The sequence below is a fragment of the Leucoraja erinacea genome, chromosome 16 (assembly GCF_028641065.1).
Source record: "Leucoraja erinacea ecotype New England chromosome 16, Leri_hhj_1, whole genome shotgun sequence".
Lineage (NCBI taxonomy): Eukaryota > Metazoa > Chordata > Chondrichthyes > Rajiformes > Rajidae > Leucoraja > Leucoraja erinaceus.
The window spans coordinates 29,741,718-29,759,456 of NC_073392.1; the positions used below are offsets into that span (position 1 = coordinate 29,741,718).

Genomic DNA, 17,739 nt, shown 5'->3' on the forward strand with positions numbered 1-17,739 from the left:
GTCCCATCTTTGACCTTTAGTTCTCTGGATGTTGACCTGAGATCTCGCTTCTGTGGAAATTTGTACCGAGCTTCAGTTAGTTGTGACAAATGGGAATTGTGTATGGCAAGGCATTACATATGACAATATTCTGTGGTAATAAGACACATACATGTATACTTTCTGCGAGGAAGAGAACCTGCGTGTTTGTGGTGCTATCAACCTTGCAAAGCCATTCCCAAGGCACCTGACTAAGTAACCAGGTGAAATATCCATGCTGAGCTTAAGATGCAGCTACTTAAGTGGCGAGTGAGAGCTTGGTTGTTGAATTGGGGTTTAGAGGTGGGGGTGGGTTACATTTAGAGGACCTAGTTTCAGAGTTTTGGGCTGGGTTTAGAAACAAGGATTGGGGGGGGAAAGGTGTCTGCGAGTGGTAGTGTGGACCAAAGATCTTTGGTGTGGACGTTTGTGAGGTTAGAGTGGAAGAAATGCATGCTGGTTATTGGGCTGAAAAGGTTACTATTGGAAGAGACAAAGTTGTAATTGGACACAAGTACAAGTTCATGCAATGTGCTTGATCATATTGAATGGTGGTGCAGGCTCGAAGGGCCGAATGGCCTACTCCTGCACTTAATTTCTATGTTTCTATGTCCATTCTTTATTAAGATTTTTTTTTAAATGAGAAATGGTTTGTTCTATTTCCTTACCCATTCTTGGTTTGGCACTATGCTGTGATTGCTGCTCATTGCAGAAATAAATCTTGGCAGTTTTTAATGCTGGTGGTACAGTCATTATATCTGTTGAGGGGTTACAGTTCCTGATTATCTCAGTCCATAACCCCACTTGCAGTTTTCCAGTCATATGGGAGAGATGCATTGGAATATACAATTAAAGAAGGTTAACCTTGTGATTTCGGTGCAGGTATTAAATGCCCCAATTAATAGCATACAAATGCCTTTTTAGCAGATGGGAACATCGGAAAGTGAATGTTATCAGGATATGAATGTGATCTATGCCAAATTACTTGTTCCCTACAAAGGGTGTTTCAAGACTTTTCTTGGTGTAATTAGTTTACAAGAGGATGTGAATGATATAGGCACAGTGGGCTCTACATGTTGTTTCTACAATGATAACATTGATTTTTATTTGTTACTTTCATCATTGTAACCAAGATGGTCTATTGAAGGACTATGACAGTAAATTTTACGTGCTAACGGATAAAATAATATGCACTTACCGACTACCTTGGCTGTAATCATTATGCCAACTTACAAGGTATATTTTTGTTAGCATATCCAGAAAATAAAAAGCATCCTCACTGAATATCAACCCAGAAGGCTGTTACAGCTCTGCTGTATCCCCTTGCAAATATTGTCAGAAGGTAATTTTGAGCCATACATCTCGTCAGTAAGAGAAGTAAGCCAAAGGCTACCTATTTTAGAGTAATATACAACATATTTTCCACTAATTTCACGTTTAAATAAACACATAGGAGTAAGAGGAGGACTAAAGACAACTGTAAGAAAATAAATTGAAGTAAACTAATTTCAGTGACTGGTTTGGATGAATGGTTGAAGTTATAGTCAGAGATGTATCCGGGTCAGGCAGCATCTGTTACTAGAGTGGGCAAGCTACCTTTGGAGTTGAGGCGCTTCTTAAAACCCCAAGGTAAAGTTGTGCAGCACAGAATGCTCCCTTTGGTTCACCATGTCCACGTCAACCATTTTTCCCATCTTTGCTAGATGCATTGCCAGGTGAGGTGCTGGGTGCAGATACAATAGTGGTGTTTAAGAACCATTGAGAGGGATTTGGGTATGCAGGCAGTGTTGCAATATGGATCAAGTGCAGACAGGGAAGTTATTCATTTGACTTGGCATAGTCGGCACAGACATTGGGCCGAAGGGCCTGTTCCTGTTCTGTACTGTTCTATCAAAATACAGTTCACTTGAATTTTGCTAAGTTCATTCATATTTCACCTTCTACCTTATCCTCATGTACCAGTTTCTCATTTCCTTCTGTAAAGTATATGAGAATTGTTATTTTCAAAAAGAACCCGTTAAACTAATGCAAATGCTTCAACATAATTAGCTATTCATCTGAATCATTGCATCGCTGTATTGGATTGCAGAGATTTCATTGAATTAATATCTGACCTGTGCAAGCCAGCAATGTGATTGCTAGATTATTATTCCCTGCTTCCTTTGGGGTCAGTTGCAAGTGCCGACCAGACTAATCTTTGCTCTTTGCACAGAATAGAGGGGCATCTGATTTGTCGTAGGCAAGAATAGTAGTTGCTGTCAAATCTTAAGATGTTTATTTCAAAATTATTTATTGTAATCAATGCCATGGAGGACCCACCAGGGTGGTTTGCTGCTTATTATGCAATCAAGCCAATTACCTTTATCACACTTTTTCCACTTAATTCCTGGACACAAATATTCCAAACTAAAATCAAATTATAATTTTTTTAAGCCACCGCAAATGTCATCATTCAGTTGATGTATATCTTTCTTATCTGTTAGGCCAAAGAGGACATTGTACAGTAAGAAGTATGGAGTTGATCTGATTAGGTACACACATGCAGCAAACACTGTGGTTTACAGCTCAAACAAAATTGATGGTAAGTAATGTTTAAAATTCTGGCTTACAGGTACGTGCTGCTTTGACATTCTTGAGGCCTGGTTGTTCTTTGCTTTATAAAATAGTCACAATATAAAGCCCTTCTGTCACATAAATCCAAACACTAGATCTGATTAATAATTTGTACAGTAATGGCACATTCAATTAATCATTTACATAGTTTTAGACCCGTGATTTTCTATAGAACCCCAACTATGTTAACTAATCGCTTGTTTTTTCTTTTTGATTTTCTTTTCTCAGTAAGTTTAATGCTATAATGACGCTTGGAATAATGACGTTTCTGCCTTGTTGATGAAAAAAACATTATTTTGAAATCTTGTGATCAGTTGGATGTTAGGACTGTTTAATGATTGAATTGTATCTCCAATGTAAAATATTGATGTTGAGAATAATAGTTATGGAGGAAAGGGTGATTTGATGAATATTGGCTAGTATACTTGTTTATCGAGCCGCAATTTTGCGTTTTGTCTAATATTTGTTAGAATCCTCAATAAATACTGAACCTACACAGCAAATGTGTCTTAGTGATGTTATAATAGTAAGAGTTATAGGCAGCATGGACAGTCCTTAAGCTCAACTCATCTATGCCGACCAGCTGGTCCCATTTCCCTGTGTTTCCCCCTTATCCCTCTCAAGCTTTCCTATCCATGTCTGTGTCCCAGTCTTTCAACTCCTTCTGGCAGTTTGTTTCACATGCCTGACGTTCTCTTGTGGAAAATGTTGCCCCTCAGAGCCTCCTAAATCTTTTCCCTCTCACTTTAAGCCTGTGCCCTCTAGTTTTAAGGCCCTGTCCCACTTGACGATTTTCTTTTGGCGACTGCCGACATAATTGACTAACCATCAGGTCACCGAAAAATATGCGGCATGATGATGTCTGACGCGCGGTGTTTTTTTTAAAAAGTTTTGCAACATTTTTTTTGTCACTGCTGGATTTTGAAATGTTCAACATTTTTTGGCGACACTGATATGATGCCGGCAGTCGCCAAAAAAAATAGCTAAGTGGGACAGGCCCTTTAGGCACCTTTCTGTGCCCAAAAGACTAACCATTCACCCATTCTATGTCACTCATGATTTGGTATATCTCTATAACGTAACCCATGGTCTCGTACACTCCAGGGAAAAATCTCCGACTTATCCAGCCTCTTCATATAACTGAAGCCCTCCAGTCTTGGAATCATTCTTGTGAATCTTGTCTGCACCTCGTCCACCTTAAAGGCATCCTTCCTGTATCTAAGCAACATGTACTACATGAATATTCCAAGTGTGGCCTCAGTCATGTTTTGTACAATTGTACATTTGTTAGAAGACTATTTGCATTACATTTGGTAACTTTTGAACATACCAATTATTCTATGAATATAGATATTCCAATTCATGGTTTTGTTTCGCTTTTAATATTCAACATAAACCAACTCAAGACCTTTCTGTGACGATAGTCCACTGTGGGTGTACTTTGGTTATAAGAGCAATGGATCTATTCTGTAATTTATATCGAGGACAATGAAATGAAAACTTGGTTGTTAGCCTTGTGACCGACTGCAACACAATATATTTTCCTCTTGCTGTGTCTGGCTTGCTGCAGGTTCTTCTAGTCAGACTTCCCTGTCTCTTCTGACTGCACCATACTTTTGTGTGCTTTTTTTTAATAAGCATGCCAGCCAACAATCCCTTGAGCTACATTTTGTATTCTTCATTAGTAGCCTCCTTTATTTCACCAGATTAACTTTTTTCTTATCCCTATTTGCTTTCTTGCAGTCTGAACCAAAATGAAATTTTCACATTTGCTGTCTAGCATTCTGTCAGAATTGTCTTTTGTTTCAGTCACGGCTCTTCCTATATCTCAACTCATCCTTTTGTGCTCTTCATCTGTTAATCGGGTTTTATCTGTTTCTCTAATTGCTAATACTTTGTTGGATCTAATGTACTTGACCTGTCCTCAGTTATGTGTGCTTCCAACATAACACCAGTATCATTTACTCACCATCAATCCGAATGAGTCAAAAATGCTGCGTATGCAGCCATTCATTGTTAATATTTTTACTTAACATTATTTATACATACTGCGTTTCCTTTGCACAAATTTAATAATACTGTTCCATTATAACAAGGATATCAAAACTCCAAGACTTATTAGCAACACTTGAATAGCTTGTACTTTAAAACCTGGTTTTGTTTGTGCCTAATACATGGCTCTGATCATTGTAGACTTCTGTAGTTGAGATATTCCGTATCAGAAGCTTCATCTGTACGACAAACAAGACACCTGCCCTGTGGTTTTGGGATTGTTCAAGTTGTACAGAAATGCGATTGTTGGAAGCAGTTGATGTATTTGCTTAAATTTCATTAAATGTCATTAAAACCTCTTTCTTTCATCTCCGCAACATCGCCAAACTCAGACCCTCTCGCACCTCCCGCTGCTGAAAGACTCATCCATGCCTTCATTTCCTCCCGACTGGACTATTGCAACTCACTTCTCCTTGGCATCAGCTCCACCTACATCAACCGACTCCAACTGGTCCAGAACGCAGCCGCCCGACTCATCACCCACACCAAATCCTGGCATCACATCACTCCAGTCCTCAAACAACTTCACTGGCTTCCCATCTCCCACCGGATCACCTACAAAATCCTGATCCTCACCTACAAAGCCCTCCACCATCAGGCCCCCCCATATCTCACTGACCTCCTCTCCCACTACCAACCCTCACGGTCCCTCAGATCCAAATCAGCCGGTCTCCTCTCCATCCACAAGTCCAACCTCCGCAGTTTTGGGGACAGAGCCTTCTCCAGGGCAGCTCCCAGGCTCTGGAACTCCCTCCCCCAACTGATCCGCAATTCCGTGTCCCTCACCATCTTCCAGTCCCGCCTCAAGACCCATCTCTTCACCTCTGCCTATCCTTAGCCCCACGTCCCCCTCCCTTTTCACCTGTGCATTAATTGCCTCATATTGTGTTTTGAATTGTATTCTGTCTTTACTTTGTGTACTAGTCATGTCTCTACTATTTATTTCATTCCCCTTACATGTTTTTCCTCTACCTGCTAAATTTTTGTAAGGTGTCCTTGAGACTCTTGAAAGGCGCCCATAAATAAAATTTATTATTATTATTATTATTATTAAATTTGATAATGAAATATAATTGTGATTGAATCTGTCTTGACACTGTTCACTGCTGCATTAAGTTACATAATTTTGTTTGTCTGAATGACCAATAATATCATGATCTGATAATCCTGTGGAGAAAAAAAAATCATTATCAGCCAATGTTGATCTTTCCTGAACAATGAGGATTTTTAAAAGTTAATTATATGGAATTGTAAATTGGGTGCATTCAATGCCTTGAATATTATGTTTATCTGGAACACTTCTCCAGAAAATGCTAGACAATGTGGATCAATTGATTGCTGAATCAAAATCAATTACTGTTCTCTGCCTTTGAAAAGTTAGACTGGTCCAGTTGAAACAACTCTGATCAAATGACATAATTCACTTTTGAAAACCAACTTGTCATAGGTGTTCTGTATTTACAGAACTTTAGTATTGATATCCTGTTTCCTGTGTGATCAACCAATGCACCGGATGTCTATGCTACTATCTGTGCCTGTGCAGAGGTAGTTGTTTGTACAGTTTGAGGGTTTGTGACACCACCCGGTTGATGGAGTTAACTGTACAAGCCACTGCCTTGCCTGGGCCAGAGACTTACATCACCTGAAGAGACTGAGAGTTCTAGTTTGGATGTGCCAGGTATCTTCTGAAGATTAAAGGAGCCACTCTAAGTATATCAAGTTACTTTTTATTTGAAGCTACGAATAAACCTGTTAAGATTAGTATTTTAATGCGTGTTGGATCCTGCAGATTTTTGCAACCTGCAACACATAATTGAACTTGCTTCTTGCAGAAAAAAACCTTCAGATTTTTGTTCAAGGTGGGATGCAAATATTAGTTGGCTTGCAAATCTTGATCAAGCATAATTTGGATTCGGTATCTTCATTTGGGAAATCAACAGATTAATTTTATGAATCTTGTCACTATTACCCACAACACGAGATAAAGAGGGCCGATCAGTTTATGAATGATGGCCCTGTTCTGTAATTCATATGTTCTCTTTGCAAAATCTCTGTTGTTGCTGGAAGTGGGAGACTCTCTGCTCGTCTTCAGCATTAAAAATAATGCCTCCTTTGGAAATGCTCAAGCGTATCAGGTATGAGTGTTCAAGGAACAGTGTGCCACCTAATTCTTTATTGGGCCTCAGAAGTAAATTGTTTTTCATATTTTTCATATTTTTCATTATTTTGCCACGATGAGGAATAGCTACTTCCCCACAGCCATCAGGCTATTAAACCTGGCTCGGACAAAACTCTGATTATTAATAACCACTTTCTGCTATTTGCACTTTATCAGTTTATTTATTCATGTGTGTATATATTTATATCATGGTATATGGACACATTTATCTGTTTTGTAGTAAATGCCTACTATTTTCTGTGTGCTTAAGCAAAGCAAGAATTTCATTTTCCCATACAGGGACACATGACGATAAACTCACTTGAACTTGATAGTAGCTCAGGCCTAATAGAAGGTGCAGCAACAATTTAGCTTCAGGTAGTTTCAGAACAAGAAAAGGGTGCTGCCAGACTTATTCAATTCCCTAATGCCAAATTATGTCATGCAAATAATCTTCAACTAACCACCACTTATAAATGTCTTCAGGACCAAAATATGTTTGGAATAGAGGGAGCCAGGTGACCTTCAAACCATACCTGCGTCTGATAAATGCTGTTTTTAGTACAAAAAACTAAGGCTGGAATTAACACGCGGTGCATCACTTGTAGTGTCACATAAGCAAAGAACAACAAATAAGTTTTACTTTTAAATTTTAAAGCAAAGGTGATAATGTTATCCTTAATGTACTGTAGATATTTACTTTTAAATTGCCTATCTTGTTTCTTTTCAGATACCATTCGTTACTTGTCACTTCATGACAACAAGTACATTAGATACTTCCATGGTCACAGTAAGAGGTAAGCAAAAAATTCAATGGCCCACCAATTTGGGTGATATTGAGCTAGTGCCGACATCTAGTGGCCCAGCAGGTCGTCTTGGAGAGAACAAGTTTATCACCAGCTGCATCTTGACACAACTGTGGAGATGCACATGAACATGTTTGATCACATCCATCACCTTGCTCGCAGTCTTCCTACTTGCTTTTTTTCCATCTTACCAAACTTGATCACATCCATTCCATTATTTGCCCTCATCAGTTTGTCAATGTCAGTTTGAGCATCAAGACCTCAAGGAAACGGGTAGGCTGTTTGGTTCAAGGTTTATTGATTGGTGGAGCTTGCTGTCCATGAGATTTTGAGCAATCGTTCAAAGTTACTTTTCAAGTTAATTCACCAACTTTTAATTTTTGGAAAGTCCAGCTTTTACCTCTGTCATGTCACCAATGTAAAAATTATTCTTTTGGACAAAACTACAATATTAATCTGATCAAAAATGTATTAGGCTATTTTAGTGTGCAAAATAACAAACTGAAATTTCCAAAAGATAGACACAAAACGTTGGAGTAACTCCGTGGGTCAGGTAGCATCTCTGGAGAATTAAAATTCTCAGTAGAAGCTCTTGACTGTCTCACAAACCATGGTGCAGCAAAAGTGTCAAAGTAGGTAATTGTTGCAATCTATCTTGCTTTTATGATGTTACTTTATTCTTGAATGTATAATGTGATTTGTGTATGCTTTTTAGTTAAGTTGAGTGCATTGAAGTGTCACTGGTTTGTAAATGTTTTGCCATTTCTTTGTGTACATAGCACGTTTGACAGATTATTTGGTGAAAGAGCCACCATGGGGCTAAAAGTTACCTTCGAGGAATATCTTTGGAACCCATTCGGTGTTTACTAATTACAAATATGAGATAGCTATGTCTGAGGTTTTCCCCAGTAGGCACTAATTGGCACTTTTCCTTCCTTTTATGCCATTTGTTTTTGAATGAAACTCCTTATAACATGGTTATACGTATGATTGTATATCACATTTGTGCATTAAACCCCAGCCGATGTGAAATATTTGAAAGTGCAGTCGAAGGTAGATTGACAAGTATGGTTGAGTATTTTATCCAATGCACATTGCCAGTGGTACATTTGGGAGGGACTGAAGAATTCGGAAACCAATGCACATCTCGCTTTCAAAATAGAAAAAATAAGTCCTAATAAACTCATTATTTCTTGATGGCCTCTCTCTGTTGCTTCAGAAAATATTAAGAGTTAAAAAAAATATATATACCAGTCTTTCATTTGTTAGTCTGCTGAAATGTTCTATTTTGTCAACTTTTACATAATCTGAAAATGACTAATATTGGTAACTAATTGGGTACCAAAGTAAACTCCATTCAATTGCAGAAAATAGCTGTGTTTACAATTGTATTTTTTCTTGTGTGTTTTAGGGTTGTGGCGCTATGTATGTCTCCTGTGGATGACACCTTTATGTCTAGTTCTTTGGATAAAACTATCAGATTATGGGACCTCAGATCACCCAATTGCCAGGTATGTTTTATTTGCTGTAGACAAAAATGCTGGAGAAACTCAGCGGGTGCAGCAGCATCTACAGAGCGAAGGAAATAGGCAACGTTTCGGGCAGAAACCCTTCTTCAGCAATTGTTTCATTTGCTGTCATCTTTATAACTTAATTTCCATTTGGAAAATGGGAATTAGTTATCAATTTTGTTAGCTGGTGGACTGTTGTCTCTGTTTATATTTATACATTATTAATCTTATCTTACACCACAATTTGAGCATGTAACTAAAGTGCACACTTTTGTGTAATATTGTGTGCAGGTGAGTTAAGTGGCTGTGGTGGATGTAACTGAAAGGGGATCCTGGCAGAATATGCAGAATAACCTGGAGTTCCTATTGACTTGACTGAAGTCGTTAAACAATTGCCACTTGTTCGTCACTGTTGGCAAAAATAAGAAGAATTATATTTGAAGTATTCTTAACTGCAGAGGTTCAGTTTTAGGGTCTGAGCATTGCAAATATTTACTTAGCTTTTATGCAATCTAACTGTTACTTGCTCATGGGGATCATTTTTGGAAATGTGTCTTACGAACAAACAAATGCAGAACAATGAAGGTAGACAAAAATGCTGGAGAAACTCAGCGGGTTGCAGAACAATTCTGATTTATCCTTGAATGTTAAGCACGTTTTGTATTAAGAAAAATAGTCAGAGTTACTCTATTTTCGAGACAAGTATCTGTATTCACTGTTGTCAACACTTCAATAAGTAATTAGTTAGCTGCAAACTCTTGGACTGCCTTGTGATTGTGAAAGATACAAATAGTTTTATATATTTTCCCTCTAAAAATCCGAGGTCAAAGAAATAAATACTTGGCTTGTTGACTGGAAAAGTACAATTGAAGTAAGCTGTGTTGAATATTGTGTTTGAATATATTCCTGAAATGTTATCACAGGGTAAGCGTGTTTAGCTTTTCCAGAGAGAAGAGATACTTTTCCAAACATACCAAAATTGGAAGGAATCATCTTTCATTTACTTTCCAATGGCTAGTTTGGAGCAGGAGACATGGCAGATCAGTTGTTCTTTTTGCACAAACGTACAGTACAGAGAAACAATGGAAAGAGGAAGTTGACATCATAATTTAAACATAGATTCACCTTTTAAAGTGGCGTGGGTGCAGAAAAAACAGTGTAATCTGTCACAATTTTCCATCCTTAATCTTCTTGCCCTTTTTCTCATTTGTCCAGGGCTTAATGCATCTTCAAGGGCGGCCAACGTGTTCTTTTGATCCTGAGGGACTTATTTTTGCAGCTGGCGTGAATTCTGAGATAATTAAACTTTATGATTTGCGGTCATTTGACAAGGTAAACATTTTCAGCCATATCGGTTAACTTTGTCTTCAATAGTTCATCAGTTGCCTAGCATCTAGCAAAATTAAGTTCAAATTCTAATTCTCACCAGTTTCTATGAGTGTTAGAGAATGCAGAGTTTTTTTGAGACTGAAAGTGTCCACAATCCTGTTGTGAGCTGTTGCTTATGTTGCGTGTGGAAATCAATCATATATGCATTACTTGGCTGTGATTTCTGAATTGAGCAATAACTGACTAACAGTATTTGGTTACATTATTTGCCACCTTTCAATGTTTCACCGTATATGCAATGGATGGTCGAAGAATGCTTTGAAGCATCATTGCGTTATTGAGTTGCATGTGCAGATCCAATTTATATTTGGGTTCATTTGTTTCTCAATTCTATTAATGGTATTTTTGGGGGGGGGGGGCGGTGTGCGGTGTGCATATAGATGAAATTATAGTTTTGAGAAATGGAGCTTTGAAATGAAAGCAGAAAATGTGAGGATGACTTATCAGGAAGCATCAATGGAGAAAAGCAGCTAATGTTTTACAATGCCAACTTCATCAAAATTACAAAGAGTAAAAATAAAACAACTTTTAAATTGTAGACCAGTGGAGGGTGTTACTTTTCTCTAGCACAAGATGTAAAAACTTTATGGCTGTCTCTCACCAGTGGTGTAGAAAGGAACTTCAGATGCTAGTTTATACAGAGGTCTGAGACTCTGGATGTCCTTTTGGGACCTTCGGACGTCTTGCACTGCTGCTCTTTCCACAAATGCTGCCTGACTTGCAAGTTTTTGAATCTTCTGTTTTCTTTTATACTAATTCCTTTGTTTCTGAATTTTTGTTGGAACACCATTGACTCTTTGGCATATGTATCTTTATTTTTGTTCACATTAACCAATAGTGTGCCACTCTCTGCATTTTTATACCATGATCTCTTTGCCAAGCCTCTGATTTACATACCTTGGGTTTATTAAATGTTTTCTAGGAATGTAACCCTTTTGTAAAATGGTGATATTGCCAGTAAGGTACACTTCCTGTGAAGAAATATTTGTGCACTTGGCTGACTGCCTGCATTTGTAGGACGTATTCTAATAAAATATATTATTTCATAGGTGGTCAATTAGGCTTGTAACTGAATCAGTAATACATACCGTTTGGCAGTACAACTCAGTTAACGCCTTACTCAAGCTGACATGGAGAAAGGAGTGCTGAATTCAAGCTGAAGCAAACAATTTTATTCAATGACGTTAAAACTGGAAAATGATCCGATTTTCCAACTTGTTTTGTCAGGGTCCTTTTGCCACATTTAAGATGCAGCATGAACGAACTTGCGAGTGGACAGGATTGAAATTCAGCAATGATGGAAAGCTGATGCTGGTCTCTACCAATGGTGGCATGGTTCGACTCATTGATGCTTTCAAAGGAGCAGTACTGCAAACGTTTGGGGTAGGTGGTTTCTTGTTATGATGGTGACCAGTAAACTGATGGAAGAAGAGAAAACTGAACAGACTGTCAGGCATGCTGTCATTAAGATTATATTTTTAAAGAAAAGCAATGCAATTGAATGGCTTTCATTTCTACATGTTATTTGACCTGTAGCTTTTGGTCCTGATTTGCTGTCTGACCTCAGCCTTTTAGATTCCTAATTTATTTTTCTTTTTATACCCATGTGACAGGAACATAAGTGGCAACTTTCTCTCACAAGATATGACCTGCCAAAAATAAATCCCTGCAGCTGACCCTCATAGTAGAGCAAAGGGGCTCCATCAAACCCCATTATAATTTTAAAGGCTTTTTAAATACATTTCCATGCGGCTTCATCCAAAGTGAACTGTTAAGTCCTTTGTATTTGTGCCATCATCCTATTAGGTCTACTTTGCACTCGCTATTGTGGGGCAACTAAATTTCTGTGGCAATCAACTTTTATCTTTGATCTGATTTTGTGCACATTTATCAGGATACCTTCTTTTTATTTTTGTGAAATACCTTTCAGGGATTCATGCACTTAAAATCCTACCAATTGTTCATATGTACCTTCAGTATTTTCCTGCCACCTGCTATTTCCAGAATATTGCACCCCATTTCTTCAGTTTAAACACAATCTGCCTGCTCTCTGCCCATTCCACTGCCTCTGTCCTCCCAAATAATTTGCTTACCTTTTTGTTCATCAAATTCAAATTGTCACTTTGTGCTAACATGCAAATTGTGTGTGCGAAGAACATCACTGACCTATTGGTCCATATTTCAACTATCTTGGGTAACACCCATTTAAATTGGTCTGTTTTTATAAACCATTCCTTTATTTATACTGTTTGATATTTCATCAGAAACCACCTGGTGACCACCAGAAACCACCAATTAGGCTTTAAAAAACAAAACATTATGCAAATCATCTACTGAATTTCTTGAGTACACAGATAGCTAAAATGTATGTCAAATATCATAACAATTTGTGGCTGAGCCAGTGTTTTAGAAAAGTTTATCATAACTGTATTGCGCCTCTATTAATAAAGCCTTGGATCACAAAGTTTTTAACCACTTTCTCAGATTGATTACCTGAACTGTCTATTCTTATACCCCTTTTGTGATTCTGCACTTTGCTTTATTATTGCCTGTTCTCATTCATATCAAAATATTTCGCATCACATCTCTTAATATATGTTAACTGATGCCTGATCCTGCAATCTATTCCCTTGAAGTCTGTTACTGTCTACACAGTTCACTACTTTGCATTTTGTGTCAATGCTTGAGATAATATGGATGGGTGAAAAGAGCATATCGACTCGTTTTCTGCTTTGCTACCTCTGGCCTCAAATATGAAAAAATTATTTCTATTTTGACTGCATAATGTGTAAATGCAATATTCACTTCTGAGGACGATTGTACTTTTGGAGAATAAAAGATCTGCTGTAATTTCTCAATCAGTGAAAACTGGTGGCTATTTTATGCTGAAATGTCTCTTCTAATATTTTAGGGATTCAACAACAGCAAGGGTATTAGTTTGGAGGCATCGTTCACTCCAGATTCTCAGTTTGTGATGATAGGTAAGAAAATCTGAACATACTCATTCTAACAGCTTGTACTTGTAGCAATCTCACCTACAAACTGGAAATACTTCTACGTTTTGTTATTATTTTGTTAGATTAGCACCAATGTATTTTGTGATGTGCATCCCAAAGATGTGCAGGTTGATAGGTTTATTGGCTAAATCAACCCAATTTTAGATGGGTGGCAGGAGAATTGGGGAGAGTCGATGGCCGTGCAAGAGGAAATAAGTTTGGGAATTAGTTAGAAGAATTGTTCTGTGAGTCAGCATAGACTAGGTAAGTTTAATGGACTTTTACCATTGCAAGTAAGAATTTCATTGTTCTGTTTGGGACATTGACAATAAAACACTCTTGGCTCTCTTGACTGCTATTTTTTACAAGAATGAATGAGTCAGAAGAAGTATTTCAACTGTAGGGGTTGAATAAAAATTCTATTGCACCTCAATGTAACAATATGTCATTGTCTGCAACTCTGCTTCAAATGAAAAGCCATCCCTTCACTACATCTGTCACTGATGTTTATAGTAACTGTGAAGCAAATTGTCCGCATGGCTTGCATCTAAAGACAGCACTGTACTTCATTGTAATGCTGTTAGACTTGTTTTCATTTGACAGTATACTTGCAGAAGTGAAGTTTCCTCTCTTATTTTCCATTAAAATGCAATTGAATTGCTTTTTTGAACTGACAGTAGGCGGTGGGTTGAAAGACAAATTAAAATGCAATATTCTCTTCCTTCAAGGTAAATTAAGCACAGATCTTTTGATTTTTACCTCTTTATGAAGGGCCTTCCTATCATTTCAAAGAGACAATTGAAAGGAACATCCAGCATTTTACTAAACTTTTCAATTGTTTAGAGAGATAGTGTGGAAACAGGGACTTTGCCCACTGTATTCACACCGATCATCCATACTATTGCATCGTACTAGGGGCACTTTACAGAAGTCAATTAACCTGAAAAAACTTGCACATGTTTGGAATGTGAGAGGAAACCGGAGCACCCGGAGAAAACCGACAGGGAGAAAGTATAAACTTCACCGTCAGCTCAGGATCGAACCTGGGTGTCTGACACTGTGAGGCAGCAACTCTGCCGCTGTGCTGTCCTAATCACATAATTGTTCTTTATTTGGATCTTTTGTAGAATTTGGTCGTGACCACATTCCCCACAAATTAATGAAATGGCTGCCCAATTTAATCTCTATTGATTTGCAGGATCAGAGGATGGTAAAGTTCATGTGTGGAATGCTGAAAGTGGCTTAAAGGTGGCTGTCTTAGATGGAAAACATACAGGTCCAGTTTCTTGCCTTCAGTTTAATCCCAAATTTATGACATTTGCCAGTGCATGTTCTAACATGGTAAGTATGCATACATTTGTGCGATTCAGCACCCATAAATTGAAATAAGAACCAGTCTTTGGGGGTGGGGAAGGGACACATTTGCAGTAATCGTTCACCGTTGTCTCAAGAATATATGTTGCCACTTTTACTGCGGGAAGACACTTGAGTTGCTTTGGAAATTGACAAGCATTGCCTGACATATGGGCAAAATCAAATTAAAAATGTCTGTGAAAATGTAATCCAGTTGTAACCTGAGGGGGCAGCAAGTAATGACAATCACTCAAATGATCAGTAATCCTTCATTATAGTGGACCATGGGGAGGGGATTGGTGTCCATTATTTTCGATTGGCCGTTATAATCGAGTATGGTATTTGCTTCAACCACTCGATGTCAAACAAGTTGTTTTAAAATGCAAATTATTTTGAACAGCTAAAATGTATTTTTATTACCACAAGCTAAAAATATTAAAGGCTGTTTGTTACATTGTTTAATAGTATTAATTGTCGATTGGAGCGATTGTCAATTTCAATGCAGTGTCATTTTCAATAGCCTCTGCAGTGTAACTAGTAGCCTGTGTTCTTAAAGAGACAGTTGGCTATATCCAAAACCTATTATTGAGAGATCTCTAATTTAGAGGAATAACTATATATTTGAAAATATCTGTTCAATTTGAATGTGGCAACTCCCAGATGTTTCTATGATTTTTCTTTTGATTCCTCACTTATACTGTTACTTTTTTTCCATTGTTGCGTATTTAAACATTTTTCCCCAATGCATTTCTTTTCATAATAAAACTCTTTATTAAAAATAGATGAAAGATTTCTAAGAGTTTTAATATTCACTATAAACTGCAAAATCTTAAACTCTCATAGTAGTGTTGTTGGGATATTTGGTAAATAATTGAACTATAAAATAGGGTTTGGGTTAACTTTGGTGTACACTTACGTAAGTGTCTAATAACCGTATTAATTATTTTTGCAGGCATTTTGGCTACCCACGATTGACGACTGAAGTAAAATTTTGAATAATTTTTTAATAAACTCTTCGATCGGAGCCTGACTGAATCCAGAAAGTTTGGTGTCCAGGTTTTTTTTTAGAATTTCTTCGGTGAGAGTAGTTTGAACTTGATCACAGACCGATGATTCAAAATATTTTGCCTGGATGCTATTGGTAATACTAATGATGGTTACAGATACTTGCAGATACAAGAAATACAAAAAAATGAAGATGGTGTCTCCAGATCTTTTACATCCTCGCATGGTCTTTGGAATTTTGAGCTTCCATGACTTCATTTCTTTCTTCTGAGCATGTGGAAACTTCATTTACACTTGTTTTTAAAACTATTCCTTGAAAATATGTGGACATTATATGTGGGCCATCACCAATTGTCTAAAAGCACAGCTGACCAGGAGGTTTTCGTGGTCAGTGCCATTGCTATGGTGATTTTTGTGTCCAACAATTCTGCCGTTTCACGGTTTTAAGAGTCAAGAACCCATTACAGTGTTTTGTCAATGATCTTGTTTGGATCAAATGGACGATTTTTTGAAAGACTTGAGCAAAAAAACTGGGAAAATGCACAGTAGTACTATGATTAGTATTTTGGTTGTAGGTGTCTATCATTTGCCTAAAGGGGAAACTTTCTCTCCTGAGTTTTCCATCAATGTCTCGTCTTTTTGGAAAAATTGAGTTGGTTCATTTGCTGTGGTAATCAGACCAACTGATTATATTCCTTTTGCAGAGATATATATCCGTGTTACTATATTGTATATTTGTGTACAGTTTTAAATGATATTAATTCAGAACAAAGTTTGAAGCAGCTTTGGGATGTTTTATGTAAATATACAGTGGGTGGTTTGTTTTTGCAATTTTTAGCAAAAACAAATTACGTTATTCAGCTGTAATCTGTACTTGTAAAAGGTGTAGATGCGTTTTGCAATGTGGGTGCTTTAAAAAAAACAAAAACTTTGGGTGTTTTAATGTGCCAAAGATGTATTTTTGTTCAACCAGAATAATAGTGTGCAATGCAGAAACTTGAACGTCTGATTCATGGTATTAAAAAGTTGAGCAGCATATCCAAAGGAAAGTGGTTTATATTTCAGTGGAGATTGCAATATTGGAAATATACTAATTCTGTCTGGCAAATTGCCTTCTCTTTTGCTCTTCTGGGGAAAATTGAAATGGCTTAACATCCATTGTTTATGAAAATTTGCAGTCGGGGCAAATCTCAAATATAAAACATTTATGACTAGAAATGTATGGGCTTGGGAAAGAACCTCTTTCATTCTGTATAGCGGCTGACTCAAATGATGTTGCCCATCTCCTTTGAAATGTTAATGCAGGAGAGAATATTCAAGATTAGTGGGTGGAATTGGGGAAGTTATCGGATAAAATTTCAAGAATTCAAATTGTCCGATCAATTTTGCCTTTCTTTTCAAGTGAGCCCCACAGTTTTGATAATTGCATAATCCTGGTGGAAACTTGGTGTACAAAAAAAAAAGCCCACCTGATTTTGTGAGCAAGTTGTGTTGCAAAATCGTCTTGTAGCCAACATGAGATTGTGTTGACAAACTTTTGATCTTTGGTGCTTTCTAACATACAACCTTGTAAATACTGAACCATTGTCCAGTCGGAAAATATACTTTGTGTACAGAATATAATGAAAGGGAAGCGGCGATTACCATTGTAGACTTGAATTGATCCCTCTTTCACTATTCATGAATGAGATGACAACTCGCGCACTAACCTTCCATTTTGTGTCCAGTGCAACTCCATCTCCTTTGTAGTATTGATTTCTGTTTGTTTTCTAATACATGTTTGTAACTGAGCATGTTATCTTATGGATGTTTTGCCATTAAAGTACTGCATTGGTATT

At 37.4% G+C, this 17,739-nt stretch overlaps 1 protein-coding gene across 1 annotated transcript in view; it reads left to right on the forward strand.

Moving 5' to 3' along the window:
- wdr82 (WD repeat domain 82) overlaps positions 1 to 17,737 on the forward strand; it is an 18,443-nt gene extending 706 nt beyond the window's left edge. Inside the window, exons 2-9 of the mRNA XM_055648042.1 lie at positions 2,502 to 2,599; positions 7,572 to 7,638; positions 9,059 to 9,158; positions 10,374 to 10,490; positions 11,775 to 11,930; positions 13,459 to 13,528; positions 14,742 to 14,884; positions 15,849 to 17,737. Of these exons, the coding sequence (XP_055504017.1) occupies positions 2,502 to 2,599; positions 7,572 to 7,638; positions 9,059 to 9,158; positions 10,374 to 10,490; positions 11,775 to 11,930; positions 13,459 to 13,528; positions 14,742 to 14,884; positions 15,849 to 15,878 (781 nt within the window). The 3' untranslated portion in view covers positions 15,879 to 17,737. The remainder of the gene's footprint in view (positions 1 to 2,501; positions 2,600 to 7,571; positions 7,639 to 9,058; positions 9,159 to 10,373; positions 10,491 to 11,774; positions 11,931 to 13,458; positions 13,529 to 14,741; positions 14,885 to 15,848) is intronic.
- Positions 17,738 to 17,739: the final 2 nt, after the last annotated feature.